This window comes from Nicrophorus vespilloides, unplaced genomic scaffold (assembly GCF_001412225.1).
Source record: "Nicrophorus vespilloides isolate i.1.1-1 unplaced genomic scaffold, Nicve_v1.0, whole genome shotgun sequence".
In the NCBI taxonomy this organism is placed as follows: Eukaryota; Metazoa; Arthropoda; class Insecta; order Coleoptera; family Silphidae; genus Nicrophorus; species Nicrophorus vespilloides.
In genome coordinates, this window is record NW_017095554.1 from 595 (window position 1) to 28,301 (window position 27,707).

General features: G+C 28.2%; 1 protein-coding gene across 5 annotated transcripts in view; it reads left to right on the forward strand.

The window, feature by feature from the left end:
• Positions 1-1,078: 1,078 nt before the first annotated feature.
• LOC108556507 (actin-binding LIM protein 2-like) overlaps positions 1,079-27,707 on the forward strand; it is a 34,105-nt gene continuing 7,476 nt past the window's right edge. The window contains exons 1-6 of one of the 5 annotated variants that reach the window (XM_017912664.1): positions 1,079-1,580; positions 14,223-14,497; positions 21,144-21,364; positions 23,027-23,216; positions 25,210-25,239; positions 27,205-27,425. In XM_017912664.1, the coding sequence (XP_017768153.1) occupies positions 14,293-14,497; positions 21,144-21,364; positions 23,027-23,216; positions 25,210-25,239; positions 27,205-27,425 (867 nt within the window). In that variant the 5' untranslated portion in view covers positions 1,079-1,580; positions 14,223-14,292. The remainder of the gene's footprint in view (positions 1,581-14,222; positions 14,498-21,143; positions 21,365-23,026; positions 23,217-25,209; positions 25,240-27,204; positions 27,426-27,707) is intronic. The other 4 variants (XM_017912647.1, XM_017912672.1, XM_017912656.1 and 1 more) reach the window with 4 other exon arrangements.

Consider the following 27,707-nt stretch of genomic DNA (forward strand, 5'->3'; position numbering starts at 1 on the left):
ATAGAAAAATAGACTCAAATTTTGTTTTTTATGGTCCGAAAGTAACATTAAAATATTTTTTTCAATAAATCGTCTCTAAATTTGAGGTGCGTCTTATAGTTCGAAAAATAGGTAATAATATGATATTTTTACGAGATACAAAAATATGACACAACATTTTAGTTGCAATATCATTTTAAGATTATACTATTATTCTTTCAAAACTTAATCAATTATACTAAAAGTTAAAAATGCATAAACTTCGTCACTAGTTTAACAAATGTAATTTTATTTTTGTTTCCTTAATGATTACTTTATTAAAAAAAATAAGATTTCTCAAAAAAAAAACAGATTCATTCCTAACTACAAAATTGATTACAATAAGCTGATTGAAAGAAATATTTATCTAATAATGTAAGAACTTAAAAATTCCAAAAAATCTTCACTTTAAATTGTTATAAAAAAGGTAAATATTTATTTGGATACTTTTAAACAATTTTTGTATAAACAAAAAGAAGATAACATTCATAAAAATTGTTAGATTTTTTCAATCATTACAATAAGTGGATATATTTTGAATACAAGATTTCCCATAAGAATCAGACTTACAATTTCAAAACAATTCGACAACTTTAAACAATTTCCGTATAAAAAATAAGGAGACAACATTTAAACTCATATCAGATTGAGAAAATGTAACTTTTTTTTTCATGATTACATTAAGCGATTTTTTAAATAAACATTTTTAAATTCAATGAAAAAATAAAAATTTGAATAATACAGAAAAATGTTCTTCAATTCGAATTATATTCTTATATCATAATAATGTAAAGTTTCAAAGCAATTTCAATATTAAAAACTAGAAGATTTAAATGTTATCTTAATGGTCCCAAATTAAGCGAAATTATTTAAAAAATCACTCATATAAGTTAAAAAATTGAAGATCAAAAATGAAATTATAAAAAATTTAATATCAATAATAAATATTTTACTTAGACTACTCATTCTAAATTTAAACAAAAACTGATTACAATTAGCAACCTATACCAAATATTATCTAGTTGTCAAATATGAACGATAAGGATTAATTGTACTTTGCCAGAAAAATTTGATCAAAAAAAAATTGTGTATAGAACGATGATGACAGAATCCGCGCGCGATAACAATGAGAATCGGCCTTCGCGGAATGCGTGTATATAGTTATTTCGTATATATCTGAACCACGATATAAACGGGAGTCGGGAATTGAGCGGGGGCAGCGTATTCCCCGGTGCGGGGTCCGCGCCTCCAGCAAGTATCGCTCAGACTCAGTCGTCGTCGCGTCCTCCAACGAAACGGATCGGATCAGCTCAGAGCAGTCCCCAGTTTAACAGTTCTTCGAAGAAGTAATACTACTACAGTGTGTTTATGCGTGTGTATCAGTTCTATATAATTATTTAGTTTTGTGGTGCTCAGTGAAATAATAATAATAATATATAGAAGAAGAAAAAAGTTTAGTTTTGTGAGAAGAGAGTGTTGTCCGACCTCGACGTTGTCCTAGTTTATACTACAACCATCGGAGTGTGCTGTTGTGTGGGAGTGCTGCAACAATTAAAGCGAAAGTAATTAACGAAGCGAGCAAACTTAATTTTTCATTTTTTTCTTCTATAGTTCAATGGTTTCTTCATTATTTTTAATTTTGTTCATTTAATGAAGAAATTGAAGGCTTTAAGAAATTTCGGATTCGCATTGGCTAAGGCAAATATTTATAAATTGTTGGAAGATTGATGCAATTGTTTGGATTGCTAACATATTTCTGTTGGTCGATCTGAATCTGTGATGTGATGGATCATCTTCTTCATTGTAGGCTTATCTTGGAGCGATGATGATAATACGCTCTATTTACTTATATTTGCACATGTATGTAGGCTTCGGGTGTCTATATATAAACGGTGATGTGATAAGATGTTGAATGAACGGGGGATCGCGTCATTAGCTTGGAAGGAATTGGAAGTTTTCAGTCCTCGCATCACATCACGCATTGCGTGCGCCAGTGTAGTAGTAGGTAGTGATGATCTCTATTTTTGGTTTCCCTCAGCCAAAAACTCGTGAACTCGAACAACATACGAAGAGTAGAATCCTCCTCAAACGTTTGCTTCCTTAATGGATCTTAAATAAAACCCCAAAAAACCTTTTAAAATAAAATAACCAAACTCAAATAAAAGCAAAAAATCACTAAATTTGATACGAAACTTCAAAAGTTAAATAACCAGAACTGAAAAAAACAATTAAAATTAAAAAAATACCTAAATCCAAAAATAAAATCACTAAATTTGACACAAAACTTTATAACCAAAAATTAAATTTTAAAAAATCCAAAAAGAAATTCACTAAATTTGACACGAAACTTTAAAACCAAAAGTAAAAAACAACGAAAATAAAAAAAAATACCTAAATCCCAAAACAAAATCACTAATTTTGACACAACATAAAATAATCAAAATCTAAAAAGAAAAACACTAAATTTGAGACTAAACTTCAAAACCAAAAATAATATAATGAAAACTAAAAGAAAAACAACCAAAATCAAGAAAAATACACAGATTTAAAAAGAAAAACACTAAATTTGACACGAAATTTAATAACTGAAAAATAAAATACGACGAAACTTCGTTAAATAACCAGAACTGAAAAAACAATTAAAAAATACCTAAATACAAAAATAAAATCACTAAATTTGACACAAAAATGTATAACCAAAAAATAAATAAAACAAAATCCAAACAGAAATTCAATAAATTTGACTCGAAACTAAAAAACAACGAATATAAAAAATACCTAAATCTCAAAACAAAATTACTAAATTTGACACAATATAAAATAATCAAAATCCAAAAAGAAAAACACTAAATTTGACACGTAACTTCAAAACCAAAAATAATATAACGAAAACTAAAAAAAACAACCAAAATCAAGAAAAATACACAGATTTAAAAAGAAAAACACTAAATTTGACACGAAATTTAATAACTGAAAAATAAAATAAGCTAAATTATAGCCAAACCCAAAAGAATTAACAGATACAAAACGAAAAACACTAAATTTGATACGAAACTTCAAAATTAAAATAACCTAAAATAAAAGCAAAACTCAAATCTAAAAAGAAAAACAGTAAATTTGACACGTAACTTCAAAATTAAAATAACCTGAAAACTCTAATCTAAAAGAAAAACATTAAATTTGACACGAAACTTCAAAATTAAAATAACCTAAAATACAATAAAAACCCAAATCTAAGAAGAAAAACAATAAATTTGACAAAACCAAAAATAAAACAACCAAAACTAAAAACAAGTAATAAAACAAAACAAAATACCCAAAACACAACCAAAACTAGAGAAATATCTAAAAATAAAAGAAGAACTCATATAAGAAAGACAAATAAAACACAATATAATATCCAAATCTATAAAATCCAAAATAAAAATGATCAAAAACCAATAATTAACAAACTGGAAAATCCAAAAACATTCAAATTGAAATGCAAACTCGTTTAAAGTCAGAGAGACAAATACAGAGTTCGAAATGTATAAATAGTCATGATGATTTTATAAGTCAAGGATTTCGCATTGATAATCTTGAACTTAGCGGGTTTCGTAATAATACACACACGTCCACGCTCACTTTTCCGTTTGCTATTATTGGTTTATTTTAACCGAAACTAAAATAACAAAAAAAACGAAACAACAAGTTGGGTTTCGTTAAGAACACTGCGGTTATGGGATTATGTAACGCAGGAAGGAGTTAACAAATGGAGGAAAGAAAAAAAGTGTAAGAAGTAATAAATGAGAGAAAGAGAGAATTACTGAATGGGTCTTGTGATGTGCCGTGGCCGTGACGCACGATGATGCGATCTGTTGTTTAAACTCCTCTCCTCTTCATTTTTTTTTTCATGAATCGTTAATTATAATTGTTCATACGTAATCGCGTTTCAATTAATCGTTCAGAAACGAGCGAAAATATTGTACTTTGCACAACTCTGTTATTAATCCGGAGCGATTTCATTCTTTATTTTCTCCGGTTCTTTATTTTATAAAGAACGAGTTTCAAAAAGGACGAGATCTCTTGCTTACATATATATTTTTTTTTAATTAAGCCGAATGAGTCAACAGATTCCATTTTCTTTGTTGATTACGTAACACAAAGTGGAAAGTTTGTTTTTTTTTTGTTGGTGTTATTCGTTCTTTTTTTTTTGGTACTGAAAGATGTTTTTCAATAACAATTTATTAATGGATTTTAAATTGGTTTGGTATAATTATGTGCTAAATTTTGTATTTTTAATGACATCATTTAATTATTTAATTGAATCAAAACAGTTTTTTTGATAATGAAAGACATTTTTCAATATCAATTTAATACTGATTTTTATATCAGTTATGTAAGTTAAACTAATTTTCAATAAGAATCATTCTTTACTTAAAATAAAGTCCAATTTTCTTAAAATGTATTGTAAAAAGTATAAGGATTTTCAATTAAGAAAAACATGAAGTGGATATCAAGTAATAAAAATATGCTACAAATCTAGAACATTTATAGTAATATTATTTAATTTAAAATACATTGTATCAGCAAAAAAAAAAGGAATACACAACACATTTATAAATAAACTTGGAAACAACACGTACGAAGGAGTCGAAGCGTGTTAAATACAGATAACAATTGTTTATACTTACTCGATAAAGTGCAAAGAAATATCAAAATAAGTACCTCAATCCATGAAATATTGTACACAACAAGTATAAATGAAAATGTTTTAAAAAAATATATATATTTGTACGCACCGAATATCAAAAAGTATTTCTATTATCACATCAAATATTGAACATATTTCGAATTGTAGATAACAACGAGCGTTTCCAGAAAGCCAACGATACGAAATCACTTTTTTTTTGATATAAATAACCTACATTCTGGCAAATACTTAACTACCTCGATGTCGTGTGCGTTCACTGATTTTCTCGGTCAAACAGATAACGAAACTGGAGTAACAATGCGACTATTGTCAAATATTATCTATTTCACAGAATTTTTAGTAAAATATTTTAGTTTCAATTTTAATATTTTGAAAATTTACTTACTCTAGTTTTCTTACAAAAATGAATTTCTTGATATATATCAACTTTACTATTACTATTGATTACTATAAGCGATCTGAACTTATGTAAAAGACGATAAATAATATTGTTTTTGATATAACTCCTCACTCAATAAGTTCGTAGCATGACATATAGATGGCGCCTCTAAATCCTTATGATTTACCAACCGTCAGACGACACCTGTCAAAATTTCATGGCAATCTGAAGTTTAGTTCATAAGTTACAGTGGTTTTAGTGACGCTACTTTTGTAATTTTCAAAACAATGTTAAAAGTAGGATTTCATTTCTTAGTTTATACAAGAATACTTTGATGTGTGGAGCTTCTATAAGTCGAGATTAACTATAGTCCACTTCTAAAACAAAATTATTTTTATATACGTTTTTTTTCTCTTTTTACTGTAAAGTCTCTTTTTGTGCAGTTTCAAAGTCCTCGATTAGTCCGGTTTCAAACAGTCAATATTCCGGACTATGCTGGGAATTGATGTAAAATGAATCTGTTTTTTATAATAATTATTTAATATGATCTATGTCACAGTTCTTTTTTCAATATTTTATTTTTGTTTAATATTTGGAATATTTATTTGGGTTATTTTTTGTTACAAACAGGAATTTATTGATTTATATATCAACGTTTCGATTATTTTTCATTTCTTAATTTAATACAATACCTCGCAGAGCGCGGCTTCGGTCAGTTCGGATTCACTATAGTCCGGTATGAATATTTCGAAGAAAACTAAATTTTGTGAGAGTCAAAATATGATAGAAAAGTAGGAATTGATTTCTTAGTTTAATACAACAATACCTCGTATAGTGCAGCTTCGATCAGTGAAACAAACTAAATTTTAATTGAGCAAAAATTTTCTATATAAAAATCATCGTTATCTTCTCTTTATACACTCAAGTTTCTTTTGTGCGTTTTAAAGTCCTCGATTAGTCCGGTTTATAATGTTGTTTATAGTAACCTTTCAAGATTTATTTTTTTTATTAATATTTGGAAGATTTATTTGGTATACAAATTTTGTTATACAAAAAGGAAATAATTGATTTGTTTATGACATTTCTTCTATTTTACATGTAAACATTACTATAAGTGATCTAAACTTATGTGAGAGAAGATAACAGTGACGGTTTTTTTGAAGTTTTTTTTGTAAATCTTCGGTATTCCCAAATTATATTCCATTGATGATTACTATAAACGATATAAATCTTTACTATTCCCAAAATTATATCATTTTATTAATGATAGTAATGACGTAAATCTTTGGTATTCCCAAAATTTTATAATTTCATTAATGATTACTATAAGTGATTTTAATTATATATAAAAGTTGAACTGATTTAGAGCTTGTTTTTTGGAATCTGTGTGTATACAGCAAATCTTTGAAACTGCTAACATAAAACTTACAGATGTAATAAATTATAAATTAAAGCTAGTCTTTTTTTTCATTAAAAATAAGCAATAAATTGTATAGAATTGGATATAATCGGCGTTTTAGAAAGTTCGCTATTCATCATCATAAATTTTTATAAATTTCGCAATAAGCAATTTGCAGACTTGATATTTATTCCACTCTTTGGCAACAAGCATTGATGTATAGATTCATTGAAAACGCAATAAATTACGCAAAACTTTGTGTGATCTTCGTAAACGCAGATTTTATTAAATTTTACTTTTATCTAATTAACAAAAACTAGTTTGAAACGAAAAAAAATATCACAATTAATGGCGTGAAGTTTCGTCATTTCTTCTAAATTTACACATCTGTTATTTATAGCTTAAGCGGAATCGTCGCAAGAAGTGTCTCAGTTTTGCTTTCAACTGAATGCGTTCAAAAAATATTTTAGATTATTTAGCTGTGTTATAGAGTTAAGCAACGTTTTTTTGAGTGCTTGGATGGATGGATAAAAATATTGCTAGCGTTACAGAATGACTAAAGTCTACAAAAATGTGTGTTTCGGCATTTAGACAAAATTTGCGTTTTGTAATTGTGCAAATCACAAAAAGTAAAAGAACATTATCAAATCATATTACTTGTTACTTTTCAAGTATTGTATATTGTAATTGAGCAAATGGCAAAAACTACTTGATTATCTTACATATTTATAATAATTATTAGTACTATTACCATTATCAAATAACATTACTTGTCAAGTACTACGTATTTTAATTGAGTAAATGTGTATTTCGGTATTTAGACTAAATCTGCGTTTTATAATTGTGCAAATCACAAAAAGTAAAAGATCATTATCAAATCAGATTTGATAAAGTTAAGCAACATTTTTGGATACTTGGATGAATGGGTTATAAAATGATAATTTAATTTTTTTAGTGTAACATGATGACTGATTTTATGTTTCATTTTAGTTTCAATTAGTTATCTTTAATTTTGTTACAAACATGAATTTATTTATGAATTTTTCAACGTTTCTCATCATTACAGGATGACTTTATTATTTCACTATGTAATGTTTATTGTTGCGTTAACACTAACCGTCTACAAAATCTGTGTTTCGGGATTTAGACTAAATCCAATTGAAATAAAAAAAGTTTCAAAGATTTATCGTTCTTTTACAACGACACAACAGAAGGAGGAAAATCTATAAAAAAAAGAAACAGGATTTCTTGTAAGATTTTAAGCCACGCGATGAGTTTTTTATAGCGGAAGAAGCTTGGATGAGGGAGAGTAGAGTGTGCGATCGCGGGTGGCGCACTTAACAGATGCTGATCGGAGGGGTGAGAAAAAGTCTGTCAAAATATGGGGCACGTGCTCGACAGACTTCTTTCCTCCTTTCTCGACTAGGGAGAATTCCCAATAACTATTTCCTGAGCTATATTTACACTACTCCCCTTTTTCGTTCGAGCGAAAGATGAAGAGAAGAAGTTTTTCTTTCTGTTTCCTTTCTGGACATATTTTTAGAACGACCAGAAGCTCGTGTCACCAAATAGTTTGATCAATTAACGTTTACACGCTACCAGCAAAGTACGTCGAGATTTATGTTCCTTCGGTTCTCCATTCGTGGAGAGATTCGAAGCGACATCTCTATTTTTATCAACGAATTAGAAGTATAAATGAAAAAAAATATGTATTCGAAATTTGATACGTTGAAATTTGATACTTTATGTTGTGTAAGGAAGAACATATTTCAAAATTAATTATTATACTAATTATATTTTTTCTATAAATGTAAAAATGAAAATAAATTTTGTGAAAAAAAACGAAAGTAACATTACTTGTTACTTGTTAAGTCTTGCGTTTTGTGCAAATCACAAAAAGTACTTGATATTCATACATATTTATAATAATTATTAGTACTATTAGCATTATAAAATCATATTACTTGTTACTTGTCAAGTATTGTCTATTGTAATTGAGCAAATCGCAAAAAGTACTTGATTATCATATATATTTATAATAATTATTAGTACTATTAACATTACCAAATCATATTACCTTTTACTTGTCAAGTATTGCGTAATTGAACAAATGGCAAAAACTACTTGATTATCATAGATATTTATAATAATTTTCAGTATCAAATAATATTTCTTGTTAAGGAATTCGAGAAAAGCACTTGAATATTATAAATATTTGTATTATAAAAAAAGTAGACAAAATAATTGGAAAGTGCAGACTTGGTGTTTTTATAAAGATTGTTATGTTATTTTAAATGAGAAAATAAAAAAATAAACAATTATTTTTTATTATTTCCAAGAATTTTCTCATAAAAAATAAATATTAAGTGTGTAACATTTTATAAACATTTCACGTAGTAAAAATATGACGGATGACGTCATTTGTTTTTAAGAAATTATATAATCCTTGTGTCTAAAAAAAAATCTGAAGTCGTTTAATTCTTGTGAGGTTGTCAAATTAATTTTACTTAGTTACATAACAACTGTCATTGTCAGCTGTTTTTGACACTTATGTCATTAATTGATAGAAAATGCCAATAACAAATTTTGAATTGATGAAGAGAACAAATTAAGTCATTATTATAAAATATTTATTTTTTAAATACAAAAACTTTATCATTTTTTTGTACTTAATTTTATTCAAGTACATTAAATACACTTTAAAAGTGACGCCATCTATTTTTACTAACAGAACTAAATGGCTTTATTACTGAAATTAAGTTAAATTTGTGAATTTGTTATAAATATCTTCCCTATTTACTTAAGCTATCAATATGCAAATAATATCCAGCATCAAGCATTGAATTTCTTAATAAATTATGTAATAAATTGCAATAAAAAGCTAGATTAATGTGTAATTAGAATGAAGAAGAAAACGTTTACTAAGAATCTAACTATAAAATAATTCATAGAAGCTATGCTTATGTAATATTTGAATAGTTCTTATATCTTCGTATTGTTGACTCGCGAGATTTAGTTTACTTAAAACTGATTGCGCGCTTGTTGTAACATCTCAGGATTGAATGTTTGCAACAACAACAAAAAAAAGTGAAAACGATTATTTGCAAATTATCCGTTTGCAATGCGAAAGAAAGACAAGGCAAAATAGGTAAAACGGTTGGAATGGAAATCAACAATGGGAGCATGATTGGGCATGTTTCCCACTGTGCAATTTAACATGAATCAAAGCTCGAAAGCACTTAAACTAATCTACAAAGTCTGCATTTAAAGTGCAACCAGAAGAATGTGAAATATATATGTACACACATTTGTGAAAGAGACAAAGACGACGAGAGTTTCAGCAATTTCCGAAACGTATAATTTTAGCAAAAACGTTGTTTTTGTTTTCTTATACTCTTTAGCGTGTAGTTGCATTTCCTTTGTCGTTTGGTTGAGTCTTATTTTGAAGTTTCATCTTCATAATTCTCATCCTCAAGCTCATTTTCTTCACCAACTTCATCGTCCTCATTCTCTTCATCATCTTCTTCATTAATCCTCATCATCTTGTTGATTTTTATCATCTTCATAATTCATATCGTTTTCATCAACTTTATGATTTTTTTTTTCATCATTCTCTTTACCATCTATATATGAAGGAATAGAAATCAAAGAAAAACTGCATCAACAAAATATGAAAACAATGAAGAGGATGTAATGAAATCGTTTTTTATCTTTGGTCGTAAAATCGCTTGCCAAATGCAACTTTTTTTTCAAATTAAATTTTCGCAAATCGATTCTGCGGTCTGTATGTTCATTTTGCGTGTGTTTCAATTGAAATTATCGTTTCATTTTCAAAGTAAAATCTAAGAATACGCACACATAAAATCACGAAACGACGATACTTAAACCCAATCCATTTCGCTGCTAAAGCTGTTTCCTCAACTGTTTGAACCGTAAAGTGATTTCTCATTACGAACTTCAAGATTCAATAAATCATATAACAAAAAAATATTTATTTATACAAATTACAAAGATTTTTTTTTATATTTGTACATACTTTAAGTATTATATTTATAATTACGAAAAATTAACTATCTTTATTAATTAATTAGTAATAGTAAAGTTATCAAATTTTTAGTTAAAATTTCAATAGAAACAAAAATTTCTCCATTTTTTTTGTTGAAATATTTATATATTTGAATAATTTACAAAATGAAGTTTGAAACATTTAAATAAGTACAAAATTGTCTTCAAGAATGAAGAAATGTTACGAAAATAAAGTTATAGAAGCTATGATTAATCTACGTTTTATTAAAATGAGTACCAATTTCACTTGAAGAAAGAACGAATTTGCATACATTTATGGAAGGAATGAAAACGTTGGACTTGTTGTTGATGTTATGTGTTTCACCCCGAATACAGAAATACGTGTATTAACCTCTGATGCCGGAAAAGCGTGCAGAAAACAAAGATACAAAAAAAGGAAACAACGACGTTATTGAAATTGCAATGCGATTGTTTGGAAGATATTGGCAATTGTTTCGATCGACGGGTCGAAGACTTTCTAATTCGACTGCAGCCGGTCACGTCGTGTCAGTTGGGAGGAAAAGAGAGTCGATTCCCTCATCCACGCATTTGGACAACATCGTCCATCCATCGTTTTTTTTGTGTTGTTGTTGTTTTTGGATGGAGATTGCCACGTTTTATCGCCACGTCGGATCTCCATCTACAGTCACGTCCCAGCGATTCCCGAGAAGAGAAATAAAAGTTGATATAGGTGTAATGAGAGGAAAAAAAAGTGAAGAAATCGCCCGTAATTCAATCCATTTGAGCCAGTTCACACAGCGATACAAACATATAAATAGTTCTCTTATTTTGTTGTTGTTTCGGTTGTGATTGTTGCACCTTGCGCGTACCACGGTTTCTTTGGCATTGACTCGGACCGATATCTGCATGATGACGTGGCTCTATTTTAAGCCGAAAGGATAAACACACACACACACACAAACAGAAAAATTGCACGTTATTACAAAAGTCTGTTGTTTAGGTAATTGATCAATTTTCGCGCATCTGGACTCTTCTATGACCCACTAAAATAACCATCAGATCTTTCGAAACTTTGCAGCTTTGATTTCATAAAAATTGCACAAAAAAGAAATTCAATCATCATAACGAAATTATTCTTTGGCAATAATTTATTGATTTTAAAATCACACTAAAATTAGATCAACCGAAAATACACGTTACAAATGAACGATCTATAAATGCTTGATTATGGGAATATTATTACGCGCAAATAAGGTTTATTACTAAGACATTGCAAATCAGACAAGACACATTATTTACTTTATGTGTCTTGCATAACATCTGAGTCATTCCGCAGGTATTTTTAGCACTGAACTCACTCACATACATATTTTTGCTCAGAAAGTAATGGCACACATTTTCTTTCCATATAACTTTCCAGTCACCTTTATTTCATACAATAAAATAAGCCTTTTATTAACATTTTTGCTCTATTTTATCATGTTTTTATTATAAGTTGACGTAGTTAACAATATCTTATGCAATACATAAGTACTTGACAAGTAACGAGTTTAACTTCTATAATCTTTGATCACCAATTCAAGTAGTTTCCTAAACGCACATTGCTTATCTTTTGGAATACTTTTATTTATTATAAGTTGACATTTTTAATAATAACTTATCCATTACATAAGTATTTGACAAGTAACGATTTTATCTTATATAGTCTTTGATCACCATTCAAGTAGTTGCCTTAACGCACATTGCTTAACTTTTGGAAAACTTTTATTTATTATAAGTTGACGTTTTTAACAATAACTTATCCAATAAATAATTATTTGACAAGTAACGTTTTTAACTTCTAAAGTCTTCGATCACCAATTCAAGTAGTTTTCTCAACACACATTGCTTAACTTTTGGAATATTTATTGAATTGCATTAGTTAACAAGAACTTATCTAATATATAATTATTTGACATTGATTTTAACTTATTTGAATTGGTGATCTAAGACTGTAGGATCACCAATTCAAGTAGTTTTCTCAATGCGTATTGCTTAACTTTTGTAAAAATATTTTAAATCATATTTGCATTGGAAAACAATAGAACTGTTGAAATAATAATAGTGGTGATCAATTCTGTCATGTTGCCATGAGCAGATCCGTAATAAGGTTTTCGACGCCCTTGACGGATGTTTGGCTCGACGCCCTTTTTTTACCGTGTGTAACTTCAGTAGTTCAAGGAATCATAATATTTATAACCTTTGCTAACTTCTTGGCATAAACTATATGTATACAAACAAGTTTATTCAATTTTAGATTACAATTTTTTTTAAAGCAAACTTTTTTTCTGATAAATCTCCGATTTATGAATTTTCTAAGCTGAAGTTTTCTGTGAGAAATATTCAATAGTTTATTCATATCTAATTTAAGGCAACTTTTTTCTGATAAATGTCCGATTTATCAATTTTCTAATCTGAAGTTTTCTGTAAGAAATATTCAATAGGTTATTCATATCTAATTTTTATTTATATTTTCGGACAAATATCCAATTAAGGAAACAAAACAATGCGATTTTTCTGTTAATTATCAAATCTTTAAATTGAAGATTAAAATTAGAATGATTATAGATATTATAAGTAATTGATTATTCGGATAAATGACCAATCAACTCTTAAAGGTATAAACTGCGGATTAAGAGAGAGACAAATTAGATAGATTATTAATGTATTATTATAATTTTCGGATAAACCGACCGTCCTATCAAAGGAAAATGATTACAAATACACTATATTTATAAATAGATGATAAAATGTTACAATAATGTTTATACACATCTAACAACATATTCGGATAAATGACCAACCTATTCAAGCGATAAATTAAGTATGTAATGCAAAACAAAACGATCTTTCTGTTAAATTCATATTAAATGAATTATTATAAAATGTTATAATTGTATAGGTGTAGCTTAATTTTCTGATAAATGAACGCCCTATTAAAGGAAAATGAAGAATGAAGAACTATAATTGTAAATAGATGATAAAATGTTACAAAAGTAATTATACAAACCTAACTTAATATTCGGATAAATGTCCATCGTATTAAAGTGCTTAAGTGATGATAGAAAAAGAACAAAATTTTACTAATTTAATAATAAATAATGAAAGTTTGCAATAATAATTTTACACAAATTAGCTTAATATTCGGATAAATGACCATTTTTTTTTGTTAATAAATCAATAAATTAGTAAGAATATTTAGAATTAACAAAATCTAAATTTAATAAAAAGATTCATAAATAATAATTAAATAATGTAAACTAAAGGATATTTCGGATAAATGACCATCGTATTAAAGTGCTAAAGTGAAGATTGAAAAAGAACAAAATTTTACTAATTTAATAATAAAGAATGAAACTTTGTGATAATAATTCTTATACAAATGAGCTTAATATTCGGAAAAACGACCAACTATTTTTAAATACATCAATTAAGTAGTAAGAATATTAAATAAAAATAAATTCAATATTTTATTTGTAAGATATTTCGGATAAATGTATTTTTTATTAAAAAAAAACATTATTGAACAGAAATTTATATTATAAAAATATATGTGCCAGCCAAGTGAAATCCATTGCATAATTAAAAAAAATGAAACTTGAATAAATACAGTTGCCTTAGACAACGCGACATCCGAAATTCAAAGCCTTCTTCTGCACTTGCGTCAGGTTCAACGAAGGTGAAAGTTATATGGTGAAGTAGGAGCGACACAGGGAAAACAGAAAGAAGCCAGCCAAAATGTTTAAAAGTTTCAAGAGCAAAAAGAACAAAAAGCTGGATAAACTGGACAGCGGAAAAGCTGCAACCCAACAGCTGATTCTGTCCGAGCAACAACAGCAGCAGCAGCAACAACAATTGCAAAACAACAGCGAGACGACTACGAAACAGGTGGCGGAGAAAAATGCCGTCAACAGTTTGGATAGCAGCGATTCGAACAAGAAGGGTAAGTCCAGGAATGGAAGAGATCATCCATCCAGATAGGCTGTAAACAGCTAAGAGAGTCTGAACATACACTTTGCGCATAAACAAATAATTTACATAAACATGTGTGTCGTTGACATCCGGAGGCTGTGGTAGATTTAAATGCATCTTTGTATGCTAAAACCGCAAACGCGATGCTGCACACATGTGTTCAACACAAACGATCCTATACATATATATATACAAATACATATATGCTTCTATATATACGTAACCACATGTACATAACAGCAATCCAATTAATAATATTCTGGTTACGCAATTCGATCGGAAACAATCGAAATCATTGGTAACTGTTTCCATGGGGACGTCGTCCAGTGGAGCGTTAAAAATCTGGTCATACTCGGTTGCACGTGGCGACGAAAAAAAAATGAAGAGCGTGTGGAAAGGCTGGATGGAGGAAAGGCCGACAAAAGATGCGAAGAAAAGAGAGGTTTCTTCTTGGCCGCGCCTTATGTAAGGCCGAACAAATTGAAAAAGCGTTACGTAAATGGAATTTCCTTTATGCGCGCGGACAGCGAAAGATGATGATCATAATGCGGCTCGAAATTTTTACGGTTATCCGCACAAAATATATATAATATGTAATCAAGAGATAAGACACGGCTTATTTGTATATAATCCTTACACCTTAGATACGCGATTTCGTGCTTGCAATTTCATATTTTATAATATTTTTTTTTATAAAAATTATACTTAGCTACAAATTTAATATTACAGAATGATTTATAAATGAAATATGTTAATATATTAAATTTTGCATGATTGTAAATGTTTCATTTGCGTATAAACTATAATTACTTAATTTAACCAAATTTTACTATACTATGGCCGTAACTAGTACGAAGATTATAGATGTTTTGTTGCATATAAAACTAGAATCTTAATCTAACATAATTTTAGTATTGACAAACTTGTCAAACATAAGACTATGCTCGTAACTATGTTAGTTCGAAGATTATAGATGTGTATAAGCTAGTATAACCTAATTTAACATAACCTAATTTTAGTATTGTCAAACATTAGTCTATGTTCGTAACTAGTTCAAGTTCAAAGATTGTAGATGTTTTGTTGTTTATAAACTATAATAAACTAATCTAACCTAACCTAATTTTAGTATAAAACTATGCCCGTAACTAGTTCGAAGTCTTATGTTTGACGAAACTGAAACCAGTTTAGTGTAACCTAACCTAATTTTAGTTTAACCTGGTTTCAGTTTAATGCAACCTAACCTAATTTTAGTATCGTCAAACATAAGACTTTTATAGTAAATTATATGTGAAATAATATTCGTTTCAATTAAACAAAAAATAAAAATATTATGCATCTAAAATTCAAACTATGAATAGTAGACCAGTGATTCTTAAACTTTTTGGTCCGCGACCCTTTTTGGACATAAAAAGTTTTTGCGACCCCTTTTAGATATAAAAAGTTTCTGCGAGCCCCCGATCTGTCATTAATTTTTTTTCGACCCTCCAAATATTTTACGCGACCCCCTAGGGCGCGACCCACACATTGAGAATAGACCTTAAATCATTTATTATAAAATTTAAATTCTATTCATTTTTATAACATTTCCTGATGTATAAATCATCATTATAAACTAAATATATTAAACTGAATCTGAAAAATTTTCATGAAAAAAGGATGCGTTAAACTAGTATTGAGTACAACTCTAACCTTACTTATTCTTTTTAAAATTATTAACACTATACATAAGTAAACGCAAATAATATGATGAGAATCAAGTATATAATACTAAATCATCTATACATTAGTGACTCAAACTTAAAAACTATAAATTAAGAACTAAACAAATATAACATTGAATATTGTAATTTTTACGAATTCCAGCGGCAAGGCTAAATTATTTAGAGATAAAACGTGACGCAACCCGTGTAGGATTATTATTTGGTTTCCAAGCAACGTGACATAATTGTGTGTAGCTGTTTCGCAATACATGTATATATAGTTTCCATGTTAATTACAATGTCAATAGACCCGTTTTATCATTAACTGTTCAAAAAACAACAACACAACAATTCAAGGTTTTAATGTTCTAATTTACAAATAAGATCGCAGTAACTACTATTGTGACGTGTATTTCCGACCCAATTTTTGTTTGTATGTTTAATTTTAAAATTTTTGGGAACTGTTAATTAAGTCAAACTTTATTTTATGCTAAATGTAAATCAAAATGTTCAGATTTTTGTTGGTTAATTTTCTACACTAATAATAAAGTAAGATAGTAAATTTCAATTAAAAGTTGTTTTTTAGTAAAAGTATACTTAAGAAATTTTTTTTGCAACAATAAAGTTAAATTTCATGTCTTTAATACATAAATTTGGGAAACACTGATCTATATTATTATAGTTAAATAATAAAGGGTGTCCCAAAATTAACGCAAGATTTGATTTGCCGCCATTTGTGCAGCAACCCCAAAAAAAAAACACAATCTGAAGACTAAAAACTGTGTTTTCTATTTAATTCAAATCTTGCGTTAATTTTGGGACACCCTTTATAAAGACTATTTTAATTTATAATCGTGAAATTTATAATGAATTTATTCAATTAAAAAACTTTATTTATATATAATAAATACGTTTTAATTAGATAATAATTTTCCATGTTGCATGAAATACTCTTACGCTTATTTGGAGGAAACGCCAATCGGCGTGAAACGTAAGCATTTTTCTTTAGAGACGATTCGTGAAGATTTACTATGAATGCAGCGAACATTAAACATTAATTGAATAATTAATTTTAATTGCTCATATTTCAACATGCGCCCCATTGAAAGCGTTTAATTACAAGGCAAAATAATTGCAAATAATGAGCGTACACAACAATTACGGAACATTAAACTTCATTTGGTTTCTTTAAAAGATAAATTATTATATAAACTTATTACATCTTCTTCGTAATATTAAGATTCGTTGCTTTATTCATTTTAAAATCTATATAATATAATACGCCTATTTCACATTCACAAATATTATTAATAAAAAATCGATACTTGACAAGTACTTGCCTATTTCTTAAAGACTTCTTATATAAAAAAAAAACTCGATACTTGACAAGCACATATTTATTTGTCAATTTGTTGACGTTTTGAAAAGATTTGTCAAGTTGATATTACAAAAGGTCATGCCTCTGCGAGATCAAAATGTTGTAGAAATTCAGAACTAGTTTAGTGTAATTTAAATTGGTAAATACTAGTTGATAAACTAATAAACTCTGCAATTAGGTAACAATATGGGAATCTAATTCATTATGCGGTACTTTACAAGTACTTGGAAATGTATTGTAATGCTGATCATTAGAGGTTGAATTACATAATAGCAGTTGGTAATCATATCATACCTTAGACTTTGTTAATGATGAACAAAACGAGCATATATCTGAACATTTTTAGTCATACCTTAGCCAACTTAAGCTAATTGAATGACATTTGACATTAACCAATTATAGTGATAAATATTTCTTTAAGTTGGTATGGTTATGTTTTAATGTGTAATATTGCAACAGCAACTGTCAGATCAAGATACTAACCAAATCGAAGAAGACGAAGAAACGTCAGATCACTTTCGATCTCCATGACAACCAATAACAGTTGGTGCGTCTGACAGACATTCGTGTCTCGTATCACGCCCAGTGCGGATGCAGCATTGTATGTTAAAACATCTGCTTCCAAAGTCGAGAAGATGGAATGCAGGAGCCACATATTTTGTGTGTGTATGTGTGAAGCAATCCGCGTTCTTTATGTATATTTTTATTTTTTCGCCACTCTGTTATGACTGCTTCCAGTCAATTATCGGCCTCTCTCGAAAGGAGCGAACGGTCGCACAATCATTTTTAGCACGCCGTTGAGGAAGAGGAGGTGAAGGAGGCACGAGCAGCACCGCTCCTGCGCTCCGTTCTTGTTCTTCCCTCGTTCTTACTTTCTTGCTTTTCCCAGAGGAATTCGCCGCTAAAAATAAAAACCGGCCGCCGCAAAAATCTGTTTCATATTATACCACCAGACACCAGATACTTACAAAACTGTTCTATTTTGTTTCGTATTTTAGTAATTTTCACAACTTACAAAAGAGGAAAAACAAACTTACATATTTTTTTTTATTAATTATAAAATTATACAAATAATTTAGAATTTTATATGAAAAGTGTAAATTTAGGTATATTTTCATATTTGCATTATTCGTTACATTGCATTATATAATATTATAGGTCTTCCACGTGTGTACTTAATGGAATTAGTAAGACTTCATCAATGCCTTCAATGTCACTTTTATAAAGTGTCATAAAAGAAACGTTACTATTCTGTTTTAACACTTTTTTTGACTTGTTTTTATTAAAAATATGTCATTCATTTTGACAGTTATGAAGACTGTCAGTTTTTTTATTAATCATAAATAAAAACATCAGTTACAAAAGCTGTCATAAAAGAAACGTTACCATTTTATTTGATCGATATTTATTTCTGCTAAGGTTATGACCCTTGCAATTTGACAGTCATGTAGTCTGGAACATCGAATTTTATCTCAAAATTGATAAAAACTTATTATCTAAGCCAATTGTACGATATTGTACTGATAATTAAATTATTTCCTTTCAATTAATTTTGCACAATTATTAATTTTATGTTTTTTAAAATATTTGTTAGGAAGTTTCATTTCTAATTCATAATCGACAACGTATCTGTGTATTATAAGCAGGAAAAGTATAATTTTATCACCCACTCTATGGATGCATGTGACCCATCTTGCTTAACTTTTGTGAGTTTACAATATTGTCAACAGTAAAGAAATAAACTAAAGAGGTTACAAATATTTGTTTTTGTTCTACGTAATATAATAATTTATATAACAGCGAATTAGTTTTAAATATGATCATATAATATAAATTCTATGCATTACAGAAACAAGATTGATCATTGCCGTCTTTAAAATTGAAGCGTATCACAAGATTGATGAATATACCTATGATGTATACTTCTCAACCTACCAGTGATTATTAGAACCCAAGTGTTATTTATCTTTTCGTAGTGCACCACAAAGTGAGATTATAGAGGAAACCGGAGCCGGATTTTTCTGGTCTCAGATTATATTCACCGCAGCAGCCGGGGAAGCCTTGATCAATCATTCCATTCCCGTTGTCCGTTTTTCGAGAAAGTACGTCTTCATTCTCTTCGCTCTACCCACTCATTACGAACGTACCCAAATTGATTTACTAATAGGAATAATAACATGCACTTTCCGAAGTCATTAGATTGAAAATATTGGGTACAGATGGAAAGTTTACTTTATCTACTATTTTTTTTTATTTTATATTTAACAATGCATTTATCCTCAGCACACTCTAAAAAGACAACAAAACCACAACTCGAGTTTGCTTTACATAAGAACAAGTGGATATTTGCTTTTGTAAACGGCACAATGTAACATGGATTTTTTTTGCAAAATGTACGTAGTAAGGTTAAAGTATTTATATAACTGTATAATAATTACATATAAAAAGCGGAATTATTATTAGTGTAACAGTACAAGCGGACAGCGACATCTGTCGTTGAAATTTAAGTAACTGAACGTAACAGGTTGGAAATTAAGGATACACTTTGAAATGTATCTAAAAATTGTATCAAACTATCTGACTTTTCTGTTGATTGCATTGAAATTGTATTTCTTAAATCTTACTATATATCAATTCAAATAATTGACACGTATCAACTAATCTGACATCTATCAAATATAAAAAATACTCATTTTTAAGGTTAATTGACAACTGTCTGTCAGGTTTAATCTGACAGTTATGAAGACAGTCAGTTAATTTTATTTATCATAGTTAAAAAACTTGTGTTAAACTAATCTGACATCTGTCAAATATAAACACTATTACTAAGGTTAAATCAGTTTTTAATTGACAGTTGTCTGTCAGCATTAATATGACAGTTATGAAGACAGTCAGTTAATTTTATTTATCACAGTTAAACAAACTTGTGTTAAATTAATCTGACATCTGTCAAATATAAAGACTACTCTATTTTAAGGTTAAGTCAGTTTTTAATTGACAGCTGTCAATATGAACGTACTCTCTTACCAACTGTGATCAAATGTTTTAAATTTGAACTCAATTGAATTGACACTTGGATTTGTACCAACTTTATAGATTTACGTCAATATATTTTCATTGCGTACGACGTTTCAAAGTGAAGAGGAGAAATAAATAATTATTATTTTTGTTTTATTTCTGTTGTTGTTCAATAAAAACCGCAAAAAGTTAAATTATTGTTGTTTCCTTTAAATCAATTGGCACAAAATTATTATAATTAAATGTGGAAACAGCGGTTTGTTTGTAGTTCCTGTATCGACGATTATTACTGGTTTTTGTTATCTTTAAACCGCGTTTTTTTGTGCCAACTAGAGTAGATAAGGATAAGCCGCCCACGTTACGCAACCACCGCAAATTTGAAGAACTGTGCATTGTGATAACCTTGAGACGAGATGATCTAACGTTGATTTTGTCTATAATCTTATATATTTTTGTTGGTGTAATATTACATGTTTTTGTGTGATTTTTTTTATTGATTTTTTGTTTCTTGTTGTTTGTAGGTAAAACTCTGTGCCAGGCGTGCAAGAAGAAGTGCTCCGGCGAGGTGCTCCGTGTGCAGGACAAGTACTTCCACACGGAATGCTTCAAGTGCACGATCTGCAACAATTCGTTGGCCCAAGGCGGCTTCTTCTCCAAAGACGGTGCTTATTACTGCACGGCCGATTACCAGAAGAACTTTGGAAGCAAATGCGCCACCTGCGGCGACTACGTCGAAGGAGAGGCAAGTGTATATTTGATATACGTGTATAGGTTTTAAGTATACATTCAGTATCCGAAGAACAAAAGACGGTAATCCGTCGACTCATCCATCCAATGCCACCTAATTTGATCTATCTTTTCTTAATGCTGAAGATTGCATTACATAACGTTTATTGATATTCAACACGTAATTCTGTTAATAACAAGCGTGAATATATATTTTTTAATCTTTCTATTTTATTACAACAATATAAAAAAATAGTCTTTTCGACTAAAAGTCTATCGACCAAAATGTTTCTGCTTAACTGATATAAAAAAATCGAAGAAATGAAGAAATTTATTTCATAAAACTTATTCAATTATAAATATTTAATAATTTGTCTAATATTAATATATTAATAATATTAAAAAAAAGAATAATTTTTAGTTACATTTAAAAATATTCTTTGATAAAACTCAAAAAAAAGTAGGCTAAGTGAGAAATATTTAGTATTTTTTTACATAAAAATTATTGGAAATTAGTATATACTTTGAATTGTATCTAAACTAACATAATTTTCAAAGTTCTGACCTGACTTTTCTTCTGAGTACATTGAAATTATATTTCTTAAATCATTGTAAAATCATACCTTACTTTTATCAATTCAAATAATTGACACATAGTAACTGCTATTATGACGTCTGTCAAATATAATTTCTACTCTAATTTAAAGTTATGTCAATTTATTTTTATTGACAGCTGTCTAGTATGGACCACGTTTCAAATTTGCAATCAATTGAATTGATATTTGAAATTTTACCAACTTAATAATATATATATGTGATTTTTATACATAAAACTTTTTTTTAAAATTCAATTATTTCTATTAACTATATAGCAATTCTCTGAAAATGAAGCATAATTATTTATTTTGTTAATTTCAGTTCTGAAATATTTTTTTTATCATCTAAAATGTAGATTTTCGAAATTTTACATAATAATTCGGCTACTACAAAAACGTTTTTATATTATGATTAATGCAGTATTATTTTTATCAAAATTACAGACTGTCTACCTTCGAAATGTCAAACTTATTAACTTTTACATACAATCACCATCAACATTACTTTGTTTTCTCTAAAACCTTGATTTTCAAAATATTACATAATTATTTGATACCAACAAAAACTTGTTTATATTTCATGATTATTACAATATTATTTACTTGTATTATATCGAAATGACAGTCCTAAATCTTTGTCTATATTCGAAATATCAAACCTATCAACTTTTACATACATAATACAATTTCTTTGTTTTCCGTAAAATGTAGACTTTCAAAATTTTACATAATAATTCGACTACTACAAAAAAAAAATGAATACTGCAGTATTATTTTCATCAAAATTACAGACTTTGTGCACCTTCAAAATGTCAAACCTATTAACTTTTCCATACATAACATAATCACTATTATCATTACTTTGAATTCCCTAAAATGTAGATTTTCGAAACTATAAAAGAAACTTGTTTATATTTCATGATTACAGTAGTATTATTTACTTGTATTTCAACAAAATTACAGACTTAAGTCTTTGTCTACTTTCGAAATGTCGAACGAATTAACTTCTACATACATATCATCACCATCATCATTACTTTAAATGCGAATCGTAGGTAATTGTATGAATCTGTTGTTTTCAGGTCGTCTCTGCCTTAGGAAAGACCTACCATCAGAAGTGTTTCACGTGCGCCAGATGCAGACAGCCGTTCCCGTCTGGTGAAAAAGTCACCTACAATGGAAAGGAGGTGGTCTGCGAGAAATGCATGCATATACCTGTGAGGAAAGGTTCGACTCCGGCTGCTACCAGCCCCATCACCAACAACCCAAACGGTAAGAAGACAAATTGCACGGATTTGCAGCTTTATTTTTATTGATTATTTATACGTCCGCTCGTAATTATCGAGGAAACGAATCATCTACTTCACATAATTACAAGTTTTAGCGAGAACGTTTCATTCCCTTTTTTTTATATATATACATATAATTTACGCAATTTCTCAAGAGTCTTCGGTAGTTTTGGCAAGGAAGTAGTGCTCACCTAATGCACAGTCATTTCAATCTTCACTACACGCTAAATACTATCTAAGAGCACAGTTTTCCTCTCATCTCACTTTTACATTGATTGGTTTGAAATGTTTTGCTTGAAGTTGTTTTTCTTTGGCTTCTTTTATATAATCTGCAGATTTTATTTCGCTTTCCTAAAATTTCAATATATTCATGCACCAAAGCTTAATAAATTTATTGATCTCTTTTTGTTTAACAACAACAACAACAAAATTCAAAGTACGTATAATCAAGGAAAATCTAACATGCACTTAAAGATCATTTAACAAGAACTTAGATGATCTCTACAATGCACATAATTATAGGAAACATCATTTAATAAAACAAAAATTTAACTTTTTAACAAAATTCGGGAAATATTTAACGTTCACATAACTAGTAATAAAAATCATTTAATAAAAATTGCATTTATTCATATTAATAAATAAAATTTATTAAAAAAAAAAATTTTTCGAATTTACTTATTTTTCTTTTGTTTTTCATAAAAACTAATACGAATTCAACCATTTCAAAGTTCTGAGAAGGCATGAATACTTAACTCGTTAGTTTATGACTTATACGATGGAAAATTCTAATAATAACATCAAGGATAACAATAACAGTAATTCTTTTGCCTTGTCACTTGTTTTTTTTTATGGTTTTAAAGTGCATTTCATTGTACTCAAATAAACGTTTGGAAAAAACATACAAATAATAAACTTTATTGCATAGTTAATAAATGAATTAACAAATTTTGTCTTTGCAAAATCTTGTGTTTTATTAATATATTTAAAAAAAAATGAAGATTTTTTAGTTACATTTAAAGAATTAGGCTAAGTGAGAAATATTTAGTATTTTTCTCATAAAACTTATTGAAAAATTAGGATACACTTTGAATTGTATCTAAAAATATATCACAATTTTGAAAGTTCTTGCAGTAAAATATAATTTACATTCAACTGTACTGACTTTTCTTTAGAGTGTATTGAAATAATATTTCTTAAATCATTGTAAAATCTTACTTTACTTTATATCAATTCATATAATTATTAACTAATATGACATCTGTCAAATATATTTGCTACTCTAATTTAAGGTTATGTCATTGTTTTTTAATTGACATTTGGAATTGTACCAACTTAATATAATTAAGGAAATAATTAAGAACCTGAATACATTAAATGTAATTATATCTATTTTTCTATATAATTATATAAAAATGTTTCTTTTTTATGTAAATTTTAATTTATTTAATTTAATATTTTCTGAAATTATAACTTCAACAAGAATGTTCTTAAATCGAAACACAAGTGTCTCCATCTATTTGTGTTTTTTTGAAATAATAAGTAGCATAAAATCAATTTATAATCATTGAAATTATTATTCAAAGAAAATATAAATTAAAAAAACTATTATTATACAATCAATATCATTATACAATCAAAAAAATCTCAGATTTTCAACTTTATTATAGTATTTTTCTTTTCAAAATCATCAAATAAACTTATAAACATGAAAAATCACTAAAAGCAAAACATTTTTAACCTAAAAAAAAACTATTCAACTAATTTCTAAATTATTCATTAAACAAATATCATGACTGAAACAAAATTAATTCAAGGAATGAGACTGTTCGAATTTGCAATATTTATAACAAAAAAAATATTAACATTTGGACTCTACGAACGAATGATTCACAAAATTTCACGTAACTCTCTTTTTCTTTCATGGCACACGATTAATACGCAATAATATTAATAACCATCATATTTATTAACAGATAAGAAAGTGACGCCTCCCAAAAGGAATGGTATGTATACTTGCATGTATTTTTTCTATGTCTTGTATTATGTTAGTAGTAAATTTCTTATGCTAAAATTTTCAACGAATTCGTCAAAAAAATGTACATAATTTGTATATAAATAGTGTAAATGTTCAATTTTAACTTAATTCTACTTTAATATTACTTAATACAATATAAGAAACTGTAAAATAATAAAAAAAAAAACGTAATTTTGTTTATTAATTTCATAAACATAATTAGTTTAATTTTGTTAAATAATTTGAAATTTTCCAATTTGTTTTGCTGACAAGAAGTGTATTAATTAGGTAAACTAATGTCCCGTTAATTTTGACATTAATTGTTTCATAAATGCAAGTGTTTTTAAGTTTACGTAATTATTGAAGCAGATATAATTAAAAAGAAGAATTATTTAATAAGATTTTAACTATTCTACTTCTAAATATTACAAAAGTTTTCTGTTCGAAAATTAGACTTTTTTTCTATTATTTATTTTGTTCGAGAACCGAAACGTTCGAGAGTAATACATAATTCAAAGTAATACACTGCACTCCTATTACGCAATACTCTACAAGCAATTCTTTAATTATTGAGTACAATTCTTTATTATCAAACATTTAACATTACGCAGTACTTGACAAATAAATTTTAACTCAAGAATTTAATAAAATTGTTTTTTTTTTACAAATTCTAAAATTTAATATCTTTACTTCAGGGAATACCAACATATTAACATAATTCTACGTAATACACTGCATTCAGTATTCGGAAGAACGGAACGAATGTAAATTTAATGTAACCTAATTATAGACGAGACGTCTATTATCCTTCAGTGTAAACACAGTGTTCTTCTTGCAATCCATTAAAATTGAAGCAACTTGAAAGCATTTTTTTTTAAACAAAAGAAGAAAAAAATACATCTATGCAAATAAATCGAATCTATTTCGAAACGTCTGGTTCAGTTTCTAAATTAATTTCAGTTTATTCATTTTTTTTTAAATTACCTTAACCTTAAAAATATTGAAATGTACAACGTCATTTTGACATATAAAATTTGACCTGATTGACTGACACATGATTATAAAATTAATTAAGAATTAGTCAACATAACCTAATCTAAATGAATTTAAGTACATTTAATTAGATTAAGTTATCTTAATAATCTAACCTAAAAAATAATTAAATGTGTCACATCACTTTGACAAGCAGTGTAAAACAAATATAAAATGTGACCCAACACGGACACTTGATTATTTATTTGGTCTACAAAAAACACCATTTTTTTCTAAATTTTCTAAATACAAGTAAATAACCTTCAAAACAAATGTAACCGAATTAATGTAAGAATTCAGTTTATTATTGTAACCTTGCAAATTGTAAAAGAAATGAGTGAAATTACATAATTATATTTTTTTTTGTTGTTTCGGTTCAACGATTTTGACCCGAATTAATTTGTAACGTGGATCTGTGTGTACATTACCTAACGTCTGACCCAAATAAAGTCCCCGGATGAGTCAGGTTGGATCCCACTCGTAAATTGAAGTTCGTCCATTCATTTAATTAGGGTTTCTATTTATTTTTTCTTCTTTGATGATGATTATGATGATGTTGATCATCGTCAAATGAAGAACAATGCGTATGAGTGGATGGTCTCATTTACATGGCCTAGAACATCTATTGGGGACACGTTGATTACAACGAATTAGCTTGTATGCACTTAGTCATAACGTTAGTATGTTTTTTGCAGTTTCGTTTGTAATAAGTAATATTATTGTAATTTTAATTTAAATATGTTTTACATAATTTTATTATTATTTTTTTTTAAATTTATTTGTGACAAAAAAGAGAAACTTATCATCTTTGACGAATCGCGAGATTTTGCATTCACCGTTTACCTGTGGAAATGGAGCGTTTCAGGATTTGTTCTTAACTTATTTTTTTGTGTGTTTTGTTTTTGTTCTTGTTTTGGATCAGAGTGCGCCGGGTGTCGCGAGGAGCTGAAAGAGGGCCAAGCTCTTGTGGCTTTGGATAGGCAATGGCACGTCTGGTGCTTCAAGTGCGGCACTTGCGATGTCGTTCTTCACGGCGAATACATGGGCCGCGATGGTAAACCGTACTGCGAGAAGGACTACCACACCCAATTCGGAGTGAAGTGCGCCTACTGCAATCGCTTCATCAGCGGAAAAGTTCTTCAGGTAAAACTAAACATTTTTTTACATTCAAAACTCAATTTGCTACGAATCACTGGAAATTCTTAATGATTAACTAAGAAAAAGGTGTAAAGCTTTTGTAAAGACTAATTGGATTAATATATTAGAAAATGACAAATTTAACATATGATTAAGATTTCTTAAATATTGCAAATACATAAATGTTATATTTTTTTTATTTCTAACGTGATGTATCTATTTGAACTACTTTATACTAAGATTTACTTCAAAATACGCAAGAAACTGAAGATTATTAAAAAAATATTT